We start from the raw sequence: 15,269 nt of genomic DNA on the forward strand, positions 1-15,269 counted from the left end.
ATAATAAACTACCTTTTGGTGTATCTTTTTTATATACTTAAAACAATAATTGGGGCAAAGAAATGATATTGAGTGGCTTGCCCACACAGTCACATGACCACCCAGCCACTCCCACCTAGCCACACCCAATTTGTTGTTAAATTATTTGAATCCCACCACTGGCTTTACCTGCTACCAAGCTGGCTTTTCTAAGGGCTGACAGGATGCAGATGTGATCTATGGTGCCTCCTTCAGTGCTGAAAAGGACATTACAGAGCAGATCCACGCCACCATTCCTTAAAGAGTGTGTTTGTTTGTTTATAATGGTCATTATTCCTAAAAGGCTTCAGATAGCATTTGTGGCAGAATTGGGAGTCATCAGTTCTTTTGCTTTCTGCTCTTTTAATAGTACAAATTGCTCACCGCCATGGGCATCTCAAGAAAATGGGGACACAAGAGCATAACTGAAACCCTGCCTGTTTTGTACTTGTGTTTGAAGTATCCTTGCAAGTAAAATATCCATGCAACATACCTTTTCTAATTTAAGGAGGAAGCAATCAATAAAGTCTCTAGGATTGTCTGGATCCAGGGTCTTCTTGTGATCATCCACTTTATTCCTAATGAAGTCAAGGACCTTGTTACAATCAGAGAAAACTTTCTTATGAGGCCCAGGAAAGAATTTCAATACATTTGGCAAAACGCTGTACACCTGAAATATGGTAATAGTAAAAGTTAACCATTGCCAGTTCATCTATTATGCTCTGCTTTAAGAACTACACAGAAAAACCCATTTCTCTATTAAGTGCCCTTTTATTTCTATTTGTTGAAAATAAACATCACGCAAGACCAGTTATTGATTTTCTGCAGTGCCTGCCAACCAAATGAATATAAAATATGCATGCTATGGACATTAAGTTTACCTAGCACTGTTTTCCCCTCTTTGTTTAAATATTCTCAGTTGCTACTATGAGAAATACTAGAATGAAAGTGGGGTACTTTTGGAAGACTTAAAAAGCAATTATTTATGAATGCCACTCTGAAATGGGTAGTAGAATAGTTAGCTCAGAAAAAGCAAGTCTGAAGCATTATAACAATAGTACTTAGACCTATATACTGTTTCACAGTGCTTTACAGCCCTCTCGGCATAATCCCCCCCAAAATCTTGGTCCTTGTTTTACTGACCTTGAAAGGATAGAAGGCTGAGTCAACTTTGAGCTGGTGGGAATCAAACTCTTGATAGCAGATTTAGCCTGCAATGCTGCATTCTAACCACTGTGCCACCATCACTCAATGTATTCAATAACTGGCAAGAATCACTGACAAGAAGAAATATATGCTTGCAGAACCATATACAGTTAACTTACCATTCCTGAAGGACTCCCAAAGAATCCTGTGAATGCCTCTAAGAATTGCAATAGTTCAGAGGCGGTTTTGCCTTCACAAGACAATCGATTTCCAAAGACAATAGAGCAGAAAACATTAGAAACAGTAGATGCAATGGGTGGGATCAGGTCAAAAGGTTGACCTGTAACATCAAAAGGAAAGAAGACATTGTGTGACTACATTGTCATGTCCAAATCTTTTTGTGTAGTGACTTTGTAATATTTTTTTTTTATACAGGTAATAAGAGGCCAGTTGCTAAGTAACTTTTCAATGTTACTACCTATCTGGAAAAAGGGAATTATCACCTGATTCTGAAGGTCTGACAATCTCCCCCTTTTCAGTTACTTCCCCCCACACTATTAACACACACAACGCCAAATCATATTACAGGGGTGGGTTGGGGGTGTCTAAATGAAGCCTCTGAATTATTTATGATTAGAAAATTAGGCCAAAGCCTGCCCTCTCTGCGGCTTTGCTTTCCCTCAGCAATACAGGTGTTGCCCCACCCCCCGAGATTGCTTCTGCACAGCAGTGCCTCTACAAGTTGCTTAGCGCCCCCTGCTCCACTGTCATCAATTCTTTGTTTTTGGGGGGAGGTATTTTTTATTTGCAGTTTTTCTTTAACAACCAACATGTTTCTTGGACAGTGTAATGACTAGGTCAATACATTTTTTACACAGTGATAACAATAATAATACAATTACATATACATAGCTTTTGTCTTCCAACTTCTAACCTTAATGAACTAATTTTAATTATAAAGTATTCTTTTATATATCAACGCGTACAATACTATTTTCCCACTTTATACTTCTCCCCAACCTATTGGGGTTCCTCCATATTCACCTTTTTATCTTCAAATAGTACTCCTCTCCGTTATTGATTCTTTATTGCTTTCTCCAAATATATATTTGAACATCAATTACATGTTGTACCATGTGTATATTGGATCACCAATATTTTAATATTTTAAATATTACTCAAATTCCACCAAATTCACAATATCTCATTTTTGTAGACATGAATAAAACCATTTATTAATTTTAAAAAAATCAGTCCCAAAATTATGTCTCTAGATCCCCTGAATTTGTAATCCCTAAATTAAAAAATCCAATATATTTTGCTCACTATTAATCATAATAATACATTTAAGTATGCCTAATCACAGCCTTCCACCTCCTAACCGTAGTGTGTTTGTGAGTATAGTAAATTCTATTATATATCTATATATATGTGTTACTATTTTCCCAAATTATATTTCTATTTGTTTCTACTAGTTTTTAATATTTTCCCAGTATTACAAAATATTATATCGCTTATCTGTCATCTCTCAACCTTTTTTGAATTTCATCATTTATTGACTTTTTGGTAATTCTTTTATATTTCTCTTTTGTTATCCTACATTTCTTTCTAGCATTTTTATATAATCTGAATGTTTCCTCTATTTTACCCCTCATCTCCTTCTGCTGCATTGTTTGAATGCCCATCCTTAATCTTTTCATTGTTTTTGGGAAGGCTTCCCTTTTTGTAAACTTTTGCTTCCCTTATTGTAAACTCTTAAGGAGTTAACTATTGGATTCTTAATCTTTATTTTTATTATCTTTTCATTATTTTTATTTTCCTGTAATTTATTTTGGTTTGTCTTCTCCACCACTCCTTCTGCTTTCTCATCTATCTTCTGAATATTTTGTTCATCTTTTCCTACCATTTGTTGAGGGTCTTCTACACCCACTTCTTTATCTTTGGACAGTCCTATCATCTCCTTGTGAGTCTTCTACTTTCACATCTTTATTTTTAAATACTCCCATCAACTTCTTATTATTCTTTAACATTATTTCTAACGTTTCTTCATAAAACTTCATAAATTTCTTCCTCTTTATTTTTAGTCTTTAATATTTCTCCATATAATCAATAATAACTTTTTTAATGTTTGGAGCTCATTTTTTAAAGCTTTTAACTTGGGTTAGATGTTGGAAATTTTCTCACCCTGTTTTACTGCTCTGTCCACACACCACTCCAGCACAAAATATTAGTGTCCCGGTTGCCCCAGCTGGTGACTGACAAAAACTGGCCATTGTCCCTGCTGCTGTTCAGGAGAGCTTTCTTCAGATCAGTGAGGAAATTGTGAATTCCTTGTGATCAACAAAGCATCTCTCGTTTCTTCACCATCCTCCTGGGTGGCTTAGGGTCTCCCAGCAAGCAGTTGCCAGTTGCCTTTCATGGATCTCGGCGAATCTCCGCTATTTTCCAGCCCGTTCTTTCTGTGACAACTGGAAGTCCGCACTGTGATCACTTCTGTGAGGCCAGGCGGGGCAGTGTGAGTTGAGGCTAACAAGCTGAAGATGCTGCCAGGAACTGCCAGGCCCTGGCCAGGAATATTATGTACACTACCTTGTGTTGTATGCCTAAAAGTGGGATATAATTCTAGAAATAAATAAAAATCTTCTGAAATGTAAGATCACCTTCAAAGGTTGATATCTTCTCCACCAAATAGTGGGCTTCTTTTGTTATCCGTTCAGCCATTGACTTCCGTCCCATTCCAAAGTTCCGTAGTGTGGTGAGAGTAAAGCGACGCATAATCTTCCATTTCTTGTTTTCACTAACAAGCCCTGGAAGGATAAAAGTTGGCAATAACAGATAACAGACACTAGAACATTTGTTTTAAAGAATAAAAAAGCAAATTATCTAATATTCACTCCCATCCACAAAGCATCTACCTTTCTCAAATAAAATTTTATTTCTTCTTTCAGAAGGCATTGATACTTTGGCAAAAGGAAAAGAAATTCAATTTGATTATGGGATTGAACTTTTCTTATTCAACTTTATATCTTAGGTAATGTTAAAAAGGATTTTGATAACTACAGTATAATGAACATGTGAAAAGGATTGAAGAGCTTTTCGTTTTATTCAGTACTAGCTGTACTCGGCCACGCATTGCTGTGGCCCAATCTGGTTAAATGGAAAAGAAAGAAAAGAGAAAGCGCAAGTCCCCCGGCAGAAGCGGCCCCCACATGGAAGTGAGCCACGGTGGCCCCTGCAAGAACCGCCACAGAGGACACTCCCACAGGCCCCGGCCTGGCCGAGCTGAGGAGGAGAGGAGGAGGAGGAGGCCGCCGCCCCTGACCCGGCTTCTCTCAGCAGTGGCGGTGAGAGGAGGCAGCCGCGTCCCCTGAAGAGCAGGAGGAGGAGGAGGAGGGAGCAGCCCTGGCGAGGTGGACACGAGGCAGCCCCCACTGGCCATGGCCCCATCCAGAGATGCCATCATCGCTGCAGTCGCCGCCTCATGGGGCACCCAGCGGCCACCCCAGCCTTGCTGCACCTCAGGCTGACACCACCCCACTGGAGCCACCTTGGTGAGATGGTAGCTGGCTCCCTGTGAGGGGGTGGAGAGCACGCGCAGCTGGCCAGGCTAAGGAGACGCTCCACCTCCACCTCCTCTGGAGTGCCACTGGGCTTGGCGGGGGGAGGCAGCCGAGGGATGGGGCAGGCACCACGCTGCCGCAGACAGCAAAGGTCTGGCAGAAGGGGAGGAGAGAGGAGGGGAGGGGGAGGTCGAAAGGCTTTGGCTCCCCTTGGTGGAAATGGCAAAGCTTGTCAGAGGAGGGGCAGAAAGGGGAAAGGGTGCAGCCCCAGCCCAGCCACACTTATAAAGGGACCGTCGGGACGAAGCTGGAGAGAGGCTGAACTATTCTGAATATACTATACTCAAGAAATGAACGCTATGGTATAGCGTGTGTTGCTTTTACGTCCAGCAGATGGCGCTGGTTTTCAAAAAAGCATGTTTTTACAAAAAACATGTTTTTACCTGTCACAGATGTGACATCTATATAATATGCATATATAAAAACATGTGTGTAGTCGAATGCAATGTTGTGTCAAAATTTCAAAGCAATTGGTGAAGAACCTTCGGAGATTTGAGATTTTGAACAAACAAACATTACATTTTTATTTATATAGAATATCTGTCTATATGCTCCCCACCAACATACATAAACAAAAGCTATAGTTGAAAAACAAAAGTGTTGTTTTCTATTGCTTCAATATATCCTGAAATTTGCCATCCTCAATTTTGGAACCTGACAGCAATCTGATGAGAACTGAATTACTGGATAAAGTTTGAAAAGGCCTCCTGATTGCAACACCTACCTGCAAACTTTAGAAGGTTTGAATCTAAGTTGTAAGACTATTCCCAGCTTTGAAAGAGTGCTTCATTTCAACAAATTTTCTATCAATTCACCCTCTCAAAGTAAATTTGCAGATCAGCATAATGAATATTAAAAGCAGCAAATAGTATCTGATGGCTTCAAAGTGTATTATAAGTTTGGTAGTTTCAGTATTGTTGTAGTTTTGGCACTGAAATATGTCCTAAAAATGGCAAAGGGCAAATCTTCCTCCCTCCCTCCCTTCGTAAAAAAGGAAACATAAACTAATGGTTGAAAATAAATTTTGTCAAAACTTCTAGCTGAAACTTGATACTTAATTACTATGAACTTCTAAACAAAAATATATCTAGCATTATCTAATGTATATTTTAAAGCATATCAGTAAATATTTCTGTTGGTTCCGACTGAAAGTTTTTCACCATTATAATTTGGATTTGGCCCTATTAAATTAGTTCCCTTTTAAATTTGGCTTTAAAAAGGCCGGAGGAGATGACAGTTCTGAAACCTGAAGTTTCAAAGCAAATATTAAACACAGGTTTCAGTGCCCTGCTCTTTCTTGTTTTAATACTTTATCATTTAATTGGCATTTTGACTAAACAGATTTTCAAATACCTCCAACAGATTTAGGTATTTCATTTTTTATTCCTCAAAAAAGAAATTGGACACTATCACTTGCCTGGATAATTTAATATATTTTTCTTTCCTCCAGAAATGAAAACTACATATGAAATCAAAGTGAAAATAATCTGTACTCACCATTGCCCTTTGTTACTTGATGGAGGACAGGTATTGGAGGTCGTCCACCAAATTCTTCACTATGAGTTACCAAAGCATTTTTCACTGCCTCATGTCCACAAATCACAACCATTGGCTTTGTTCCTTTCCAGATAGTAAAAACTGGACCATATTTTTTATGGAGCTGAGGACAAAATTCATCAAAGGTGTGAATCAGTAGAAGTTGAGATCTCATTGTTGGATATCTGATTCAATTAATGGTTGACAGGATCTCTAAAATTTATTAAATTTTAAACAAGAAAGATAACTTACAGAAAACAGTATTTAAGAGAAAGGAAAGAAGTACAGAAAAAAAGAACAAAGCCAAATGTGCAGAAAAAAGAAATAAATAAATAGAAATTGACTTCCCATTTTTTTCTCAACCATTATAAATTTGCATTAAACTCCTAACCTATGGTTTCAAGGTAATTTTCATTTTTTCTACCATCTATCATTTATAATCATCAACTCCACATATCATAATTTCATTTTTTTTTGTTTCATGAAAAATATCCAAAAATTTAATTAGTGTTGTTTTTCTCAGTTTAACCATCTCTCAAGCTCCATCATCTTTACCATCTACTATTCCATTGTGGGTAGTGTCAAATCTTTCCATTGATGTGCATATAGGAGAATTATTGTACCTATATAGAGAAATAAAAAACAGAGTTGGAAGGGACCTTCTAGTCCAACCCTCTGCTCAGGCAGGATATCCTATTCCATTACAGACAAATGGTTGTCCAATCCCTTCTTAAAAACCTCCAGTATTGGAGTAATCACAGCTTCTGGAGGCAAGTTATTCCACTGATTAACTGTTCCAACTGTCAGAAAATTTCTTCTTAGTTCTAGGTTATTTCTCTCCTTGATTAGTTTCCATCTATTGCTTCTTATCCTACCCTCAGGTGTGTTGAGGCTAGTTTGACTCCTTGTTCTTTGTGGCAACCTCTGAGATATTGGAACAATGCTATCATGTCTCCCCTAGTCCTTCTTTTCATTAAACTAAACATACCCAGTTCCTGCAACCGTTCTTCATATGTTTTAGTCTCCAGTCCCCTAATCATCTTTGTTGCTCTGCTCTTCACTCTTTCTAGAGTCTTGACATATTTTTTACATCATGGCAATCAAAACTGAATGCAGTATTGCAAGTGTGGCCTTATCAATGCATTATAAAGTGGTATTAACACTACAAGGCGATCTTGAAGAAACACCTCTATCTTCAGCTATCCATATTTATCTTTAAAATTAATTTACCTTCTAAATTAATGTGTATTTTGATACAATTTGATTATTTTCAGCTTTTTTACATCTGTACCAAGATTGATTAAAAGTTCCTTTTGTTGTTCACTATTCCAGCATAAATTTGGAGTATCTTTAGAAATTTTTCCAGTGACAAATACCAACAATACATTTTATAAAACATTCATTAAAATGCATCCACGTATACTCCCATTGTTGGATTTGTATGTTATAATCATCCCCCCCACAATTCCACTTCATTCTGCACCAACTGAAGCTTCCAGTTCTTACACATCAGCTCCATATAAACCATATTCCAATAGTCAAGCTGTGAGTATTCTACAGAACAACTGTAATCTAGGCATACCTGAAGAAGCTGTGCAAAGGCCTTCCTGACCAGAGGTGCCATCTGCTCATTAAGAAGGAGCTATCAGCTATCAGCTGTCAGCCAGGAAAACCTGGACATTGTGTACCATTCATGAATAGATAAGAGCTGCCCTATCCAAGTCTGAGATACAACATCCCTAGACATGGATGTCTGAAACACCCACAGCCTCTTGTTCTTGGCTGGATTGAATCAGAGATGGTTCCAGAGGTAGTATTCAGCCAGTTCTGACTGGTTCTGGTGAACCAGTAGTGGAAAATTTGAGTAGTTTGGAGAACCAGCAAATACCACTTCTGGCTGGCTCCATCCCCATCTATTTGCTGCCTCCTGTTGCCCTGGAGCTGAAAAGCAGGTTAATGGGGTGGGGAGGGAATGGGGATTTTACAGTATCCTTGCCCTAGAGTGGGGTGGAAATTGAGATTTTGCAGTATCCTTGCCCTGCCATGCCCACCATCCCATGCCCATCAAGCCACCCCACCTTCACAGAACTGGTAGTAAAAAAAAATTGAATCCCACTACTGGATGGTTCCTTCCAATCCAACTCCACAGCCTCCAGGCAATTGGGCAGGACTTCCTCAGTCTCCTTTGGCCAGCTCAAAATTGAAAGTTGCTTTTCAAAAGGCAACTGGACTTTCTTCAATTTTGAACAGAAGAAACTTTTTGGATAAGAAGTGAAACTTCTTTAACAAAAGAGAGAGGGAAGGAGGGAAAGAGAGAGAGAGAGAGTCCAGTTGTGTTTTGAAAAGCACCTTTAGAATGGTGCTATGACCTGTAACTACCATGACCTGAGCATTTCCATAGACATTCAGAAGTGAAAGATACAATTATATATCATCGATATACTGGTATATTGAATCTCATCAGTAGAAAATTTGAATGATTTAATCTAGTGGTTTTATGTAGATATTGAAAAGGAAGGCATCTTACAAAAGAGGGGACTAGAGTCAATTTCTTCCCCCACCACACCCCAAAACTGGAACCATTTCTGGAGAAAGGAAGTGAGCCACAGTAAAATGATGCCCCAAGCCTCAGCTGATAGAGCTGGCTCAGAAGGATACTCTGGTTTACAATATCAAAAGTCACTGAGAGATCAAGAAGCACAAGAATGAATACACCACTTTCAGCTCCACCACTAATCATCAACAAGTGCAATAAAACGTTGTGACGATACAACATGCGGTCTTGGTAGTCCAAGACCGCCGTTGATACTTTTACTGCTGCAAGGTCCATCTGGACCTAAACCGTCCCGTAGAGATGGTGAAAGGGAGACAAATCCTTGCTGGTCTCAGGGACATCGCAAAGTCCCTGATTGACCCAAGGGAAGTTCTCCAAGCCAGCGGTAAACAGACAGCCCCCAGGCTGATGAAGTCGGAGACGGCTCCGGAAAGAAGGAAGTGAAAATGAGTCCATCTGGTGAGGTTTTTTCTTTAAGAAAGAATTGCCCAAAGAAACTTTTTAAAAAAGATAAATTAGTCCCTTAAGTAAAAGAATAAAGCGGCAATATTTATTTTTATTGGACTGCCTTAGAAAGTTTTTTTTTTGTAACGAAGGTTTGTGGATTGAAGTGACAGTAACGTTTCCTGTTTCTCCTCTTAATGAACGGATTGATTTTTTTTCTCCTTTTCTTTGTTACCTTATTTTTTTGGCTTGAACTAAAACCTTTTTATTTATTCTAACAATTCTTCCTAGTATTTGTTATTGAATTCCATTAAAGACATTTGAAGACCTTTGTTTTTCGTAAACTTGAGATAAGTTTGAGAAAGTCAAATCTGCCACTCGGAAGTCAGAGTTTGGGGTTTTTTGAAACGATGAATCTTTTGTTCTCTCTTCTTTGATCTTACTAACTTTGTAACTGAAGGGTTTGCAACTTGCTTACAGAAACTGATAGAGCCAAGGACATGGATTGCTTTCACAAGTGTCTTTGTGAAATATCTTGGCAAGGGAAGGAAAAGAAAAGGAAAAGACATAACCCTTCTTTTTTGAAGAGTATAAAAGAACTTGTGCTTAAGTCAACTTAAAATAAATATATTTATATACACAAAAGAGACTTTGAAGGCTAGAGTGGCAGTGGATATTAGACTTCTTTTTTCTTTTTTTCCTCTTTTTTTCTTGGAAACATGGATCAATATGCAGATGAGGGAACCTTAAGTTTTCGAGATATCTTGGCTGGAATTCAAATATATTGAAAGGATTTGGGAGATTTGAGAAGTTGGATAGACTATTGTTTCTCACAGCAAAAGATGATATGGTTGGAGCCCCAAAAATTAAAGAAGAGAATGAAGATATAGAAGATAAAGATAAAACAACAGATGATCTTATTAATGGAGCAAATATGGGTGAAAGTGGAAAGAAGGGAATATGGAAAAGTGAATTTGACAAACTGGAGCTCTATCCCTGTTTTCAAGATACAGGAGGGAAAAAAAGGCTGATGATGATGGAGTTAAGAAGAGAAACCTTTTCAGAAACACGTCTGACAACCAAAGATAAGCTAATTTCAATACCAGTTCAAGGGTAACGAGATCATCTGAGAAATCTTTTAAGCAATAAAGTGCGGAGAGAAATTTATAAAAACTTTATAAAGGAGTTAAAAAGAGAATTAACATAACTGGCAAAAGAGATAAGACTGTTTTATTACTGGAAAGATATAGGTTGATAATAAAAGCTGATGATAAAAAGTTTAGTTAATTTTTGGTGACTAATAAATAAGAATTTTAGAATTTCGTAGATTCTTTTAGATTGTTCTGAAATGTTTATTTGTTAACAAGTAATCAACTACGATAATAATAATGAAATAATAATCTTAACTAGCAAAAGCAACTTGGATATAAATTGCAAATCAGGACCTGGGAAATAGACTTATAAATTTTATTAACAAATTTTTGTTTGGATTTTTTTATAAAGATGTAATCTTTTTTGGGTCTGATGATATAAATAGTAAATAATTGTTTAGCTAACTACAATAATAACAAGGAAATATTAATGGATAATGTTTAAAGATATATCCATGTGTTGGTATTGGTAGAAGCAAATTAGACACAAGCTCTAAATAGTGAGTTGGGGGGGGAAAAGTGGGGGGAGAAATGCTTAGATATTTTATTAATTGATTTTTTTTCAGAATATGTTATAAAGGTATAATGTTATTGGAGGTTTATTGAAATTGCTAATGATTGCCAGTTGGTGGTTGTGTCTTTAAACACAAATTTTAAAGAGAGACTCTAGAAAGAGTGCAGAGAAGAGCAACAAAGATGATTAGGGGACTGGAGACTAAAACATATGAAGAACGGTTGCAGGAACTGGGTATGTTTAGCTTAAGAGAAAGAAGGACTAGGGGAGACATGATAGCATTATTCCAATATCTCAGAGGTTGCCACAAAGAAGAGGGAGTCAAACTATTCTCCAAAGCACCTGAGGGTAGAACAAGAAGCAATGGGTGGAAACTAATCAAGGAGAGAAGCAACTTAGAACTGAGGAGAAATTTCCTGACAGTCTGGCTGCCCCAATTAACTGTGCTTGTCAAAAGCTGGCTAGGAAGGTCACAAATGATGGTTACATGATTCTGTGATACTGTAACCATCATAAATACATGCCAGTTGTCAAGTGCTTGGGATTATGTGCTTTTGGGGATGCTGCAACTGTCATGTGCGAAAAATAGCCATAAGTCACTTTTTTCAGTGCCATTGTAACCTTGAATGGTCACTAAACAAAAGGTTGTAAGTCGAAGACTTCTTCTTCCTAGCATTATATAAGTTGAAGACTACCTATCTAATTAAAACACCATGGCTGATAATACAGCCTGTTGATCCATGCATGATGAGTTATTAAGCAGAATGGCTGTCAGTGTTTCTCCAATGTACTTTCACAAAACTAAGTTAACATCATGATAATGAGTTAGGTGAAACTAATTCATGCATTAATATTCCCTTTACAATATTTGGAGTGCTAGATGCGATTCCAACATGTAGAATTCAGAAGTAACTTAAAATATCTAGCAAAGACAGTATTGTTGGGTATAAGAAGATAGTTTTTTTAAAATATACAACCATATTTTATACTTCTTCATTTATGACCAAATGACATGGCTATTTTAAATGAAATTTATGAAGTCATAAGCTAATTACTGTGAACAGAACAACGAAAAACAGAACAAATAAATTATGTATATAATACTGTGAACAGAACAATGAAAATAGACCAAGTATATTATAACCACAGCATTTTGCTGATCCACCAATTTAGTCACTTTATCTGAGGAAGACATAAGGTTCGTCTGGCATGATCTCTTTTAAGAATCCCATGTTGGCTTCTAACTAATGACCTTGTTTGCTTTTAGATGCTCAGAAACCCTCCACTTGCTTATGTTTTCCAGGGTTTTCCCAGGTATTGATGTCAAGTTGATTGGCCTGTAATTTCCTGGATCCATCCCCCCTCTTTTTTTTATAGATTGGTCGTATACTACAGAAGCTTTGAAAGGTTACCTTCAACCCTATTCTATTTTTCTCAGTGTTGCTTTTGAGAGGGCTATTTCTTCCTTTTGGGTAAAAACAAATGCAAAGAAAGAATTAAACTCTCAAATTATGGGTACCTTGTAATCTTCCAAATATTTTTTAATCTCTCGTCCACTAAGAAAGGAGTCATATCAAAGACTGCCTTACCTTTGGATAGTTTTTATACAGAGGCAGAACATCTTTTTGCAGTAGATTCCCCAGAAAGAGCCGTGGCCTAGGGCCAGGAGGGAGCCTGGCTCTTTCTTGCTGAAATCGGAAGGCCCAGAATATGAGCAGAAAAAGAAGGAACAGTATTATTGTCCCAGGGATCATCTCCTCTTGCATGTTTATTCTTCTGGCCTTGATGGAGCAGAAGGGATGAGGCTTTGGGGTTGGAAAAAAGCTGCAAAGTCACATGAGAATGAGAGAAGCAAAGTCAATGTGATTGTTTCTCTAGTCTTCTCCCATCTACTCTACAAATTTTCTTTCTTCTTTTTTTCTTCTATCAATTCCTTGGAAACATAAAACACTGTTTTTGTTCTATTGACATAAACAAACTGGGAGAAACTGAAGGAGTACTTTAATGACGTGTATCTAACAAATGTTACAAAATTAATCTGATTTTCTGAATTGAAATAAATATATTCTGGTTGTGAGTAGATTTAGAATGTAAAATGTAACATCTACAGCATGGGTATCAAAATTCTGGCTTGCCTGGGTCACACTGAGTGAAGAGAAATTGTCTTGTGCCACATGCAAAATATATTATATACAGTTAATGTTCATAAACATGTTAAAAATGTATGATCTTATGGAGCTGCATTACTTGCTGTGAAAGGCCATATGTGGCCCATGGTCTCTGATCTACGATATCAGTTGGGCAAACAGTGGTGAAATAGGAACAGGAGTAGCAGTCTGGCACTTTCTAAATATTTGGACTTTATTCTAAAACAGCATAAACAGCAACTAGAGATTGAGAGAGTTGCAGCTGAAAAATTGATTGAAAGCAAAAAAAAAAACTATGTCCATATGTGAAGGTTCAATTTGATTTATTACTCAAAGCCTATGCATATGAATCTTCTCATCTAATGGTCAGCACCTGAAGTAGATAAGGGTCAATGGCAATCAGGGTGAATTGGATTTAATTCATTTGGGGTTATATAATAATTTCAGACTGATCCCACTTTTTATCCTGGCTAATCTTCCCCTATAATTGTATATCAGCCCCTTGTTGGTAAACCTAGGTCTGTCTCTTCCTAATTCACAAGCATTGGGCATATTTATGCATTTAGCAATCTACCAAAATGATAGCAATCCAACAAAGCAACCAAAGCAATAACATCTTTGCATTTAGCCTGATGTTCAACCTAAAGATGAACATCATTTACTAACTTTTGGCAAACAACAGTGAAACACACATTTGCATTTACCAGACAAACAGTCTGAAATCTCAATAACATTATTTCTACCATTTGTGGAATGGTCACGGTGCACATACCTTTCAGCAATCTACTTGAGACGTGTCCTCCATAACATTAGTCCCAAATGTTCCCTTTTTACATGAACATCTGGTTTTATACTGCTGCTCTCTCTGTCTAATCCCTTCTTCTTACCTCCTCTTTGCCCAGGGATAGAACTGGATTTTCTTGTTACAGATATCAGAAATGGTGCAGGCAGGTCAGAACAGTCACATATTTAACTTATGTTCTTTCCCCTTCAAAACAAATTCAGCTACACCCTTCTGCGACTGTTAAAATGCTGCATCAGTTGTCAAAACAAATATTGTGACATTGTTGTTCACCCTGTTGACCTATGACTGTTGTGCAAGGTTTGCCACTAGCCATATAGAAAAACGGAATGCACAGGTACAGTATAGATCAGCGATGGCGAACCTTTTTTGGCTCGCATGCCACAAGGGGGGGAGTGCAGGGGGGTTGTGTGCAGGCGTGCCGCACCCATAATGCAACGTGCGACCACCCAGTGCGCATGCGGGCACAACGTGCTATCCCCCCCCATTTTTACATGCTTTTTTCGCCCTCCCCAGGCTCCAGAGGGTTTATAGGAGCCTGGGGAGGGCGACAAGAGCCAAAAGCCATTTTTTCCCCTCCCCAGGCGCCTATAAAGCCTCTGGAGCCTGGGGAGGGCGAAAAATGGCTTTTAAAAAGGTGAACTCAGCTGGCCAGCGCACACATGCGCACTGGCCAGCTGACAGGGCAGCGCCTCACGTGCCCTGACAAATGGCTCTGCGTGCCACTTGTGGCACGCGTGCCATAGGTTCGCCATCACTGGTATAGATGATACCTTGCTCAACAGTAGTAACTGTGAAAGGGATCTTGGAGTCCTAGTGGACAACCATTTAAATATGAGCCAGCAGTGTGCAGCAGCTGCCAAAAAAGCCAACACAGTTCCAGGTTGCATAAATAGAGGGATAGAATCAAGATCACGTGAAGTGTTAATACCACTTTATAATGCCTTGGTAAGGCCACACTTGGAATACTGAATTCAGTTCTGGTCGCCACGATGTAAAAAAGATGTGGAGACTCTAGAAAGAGTGCAGAGAAGAGCAACACAGATGATTAGGGGACTGGAGACTAAAACATATGAAGAACGGTTGCAGGAACTGGGTATATTTAGTTTAATGAAAAGAAGGACTAGGGGAGACATGATAGCAGTGTTCCAATATCTCAGGGGTTGCCACAAAGAAGAGGGAGTCAAACTATTCTCCAAGGCACCTGAGGGTAGAACAAGAAGCAATGGGTGGAAACTAATCAAGGAGAGAAGCAACTTAGAACTGAGGAGAAACTTCCTGGCAGTTAGAACAATTAATCAGTGGAACAGCTTGCCTCCAGAGGTTGTGAATGTGAT

At 38.3% G+C, this 15,269-nt stretch overlaps 1 protein-coding gene across 4 annotated transcripts in view; it reads right to left on the minus strand.

Moving 5' to 3' along the window:
- Window positions 1-14,101, minus strand: part of LOC309398671 (cytochrome P450 2C5-like) — a 28,820-nt gene extending 14,719 nt beyond the window's left edge. The window contains exons 1-6 of one of the 4 annotated variants that reach the window (XM_081965775.1): window positions 13,903-14,101; window positions 12,573-12,764; window positions 6,282-6,444; window positions 3,825-3,971; window positions 1,344-1,504; window positions 512-688 (exon numbers count right to left, since the gene is read on the minus strand). In XM_081965775.1, coding sequence (XP_081821901.1) covers window positions 512-688; window positions 1,344-1,504; window positions 3,825-3,971; window positions 6,282-6,444; window positions 12,573-12,749 — 825 coding nt within the window. In that variant the 5' untranslated portion in view covers window positions 12,750-12,764; window positions 13,903-14,101. Of the gene's footprint in view, window positions 1-511; window positions 689-1,343; window positions 1,505-3,824; window positions 3,972-6,281; window positions 6,445-12,572; window positions 12,934-13,902 lie in introns of all 4 variants that reach the window. The other 3 variants (XM_081965772.1, XM_081965773.1, XM_081965774.1) reach the window with 3 other exon arrangements.
- Between the last annotated feature and the right edge of the window lie 1,168 nt (window positions 14,102-15,269).

This window comes from Natrix helvetica (genome assembly GCF_964273705.1).
Source record: "Natrix helvetica genome assembly, chromosome: 1".
In the NCBI taxonomy this organism is placed as follows: Eukaryota; Metazoa; Chordata; class Lepidosauria; order Squamata; family Natricidae; genus Natrix; species Natrix helvetica.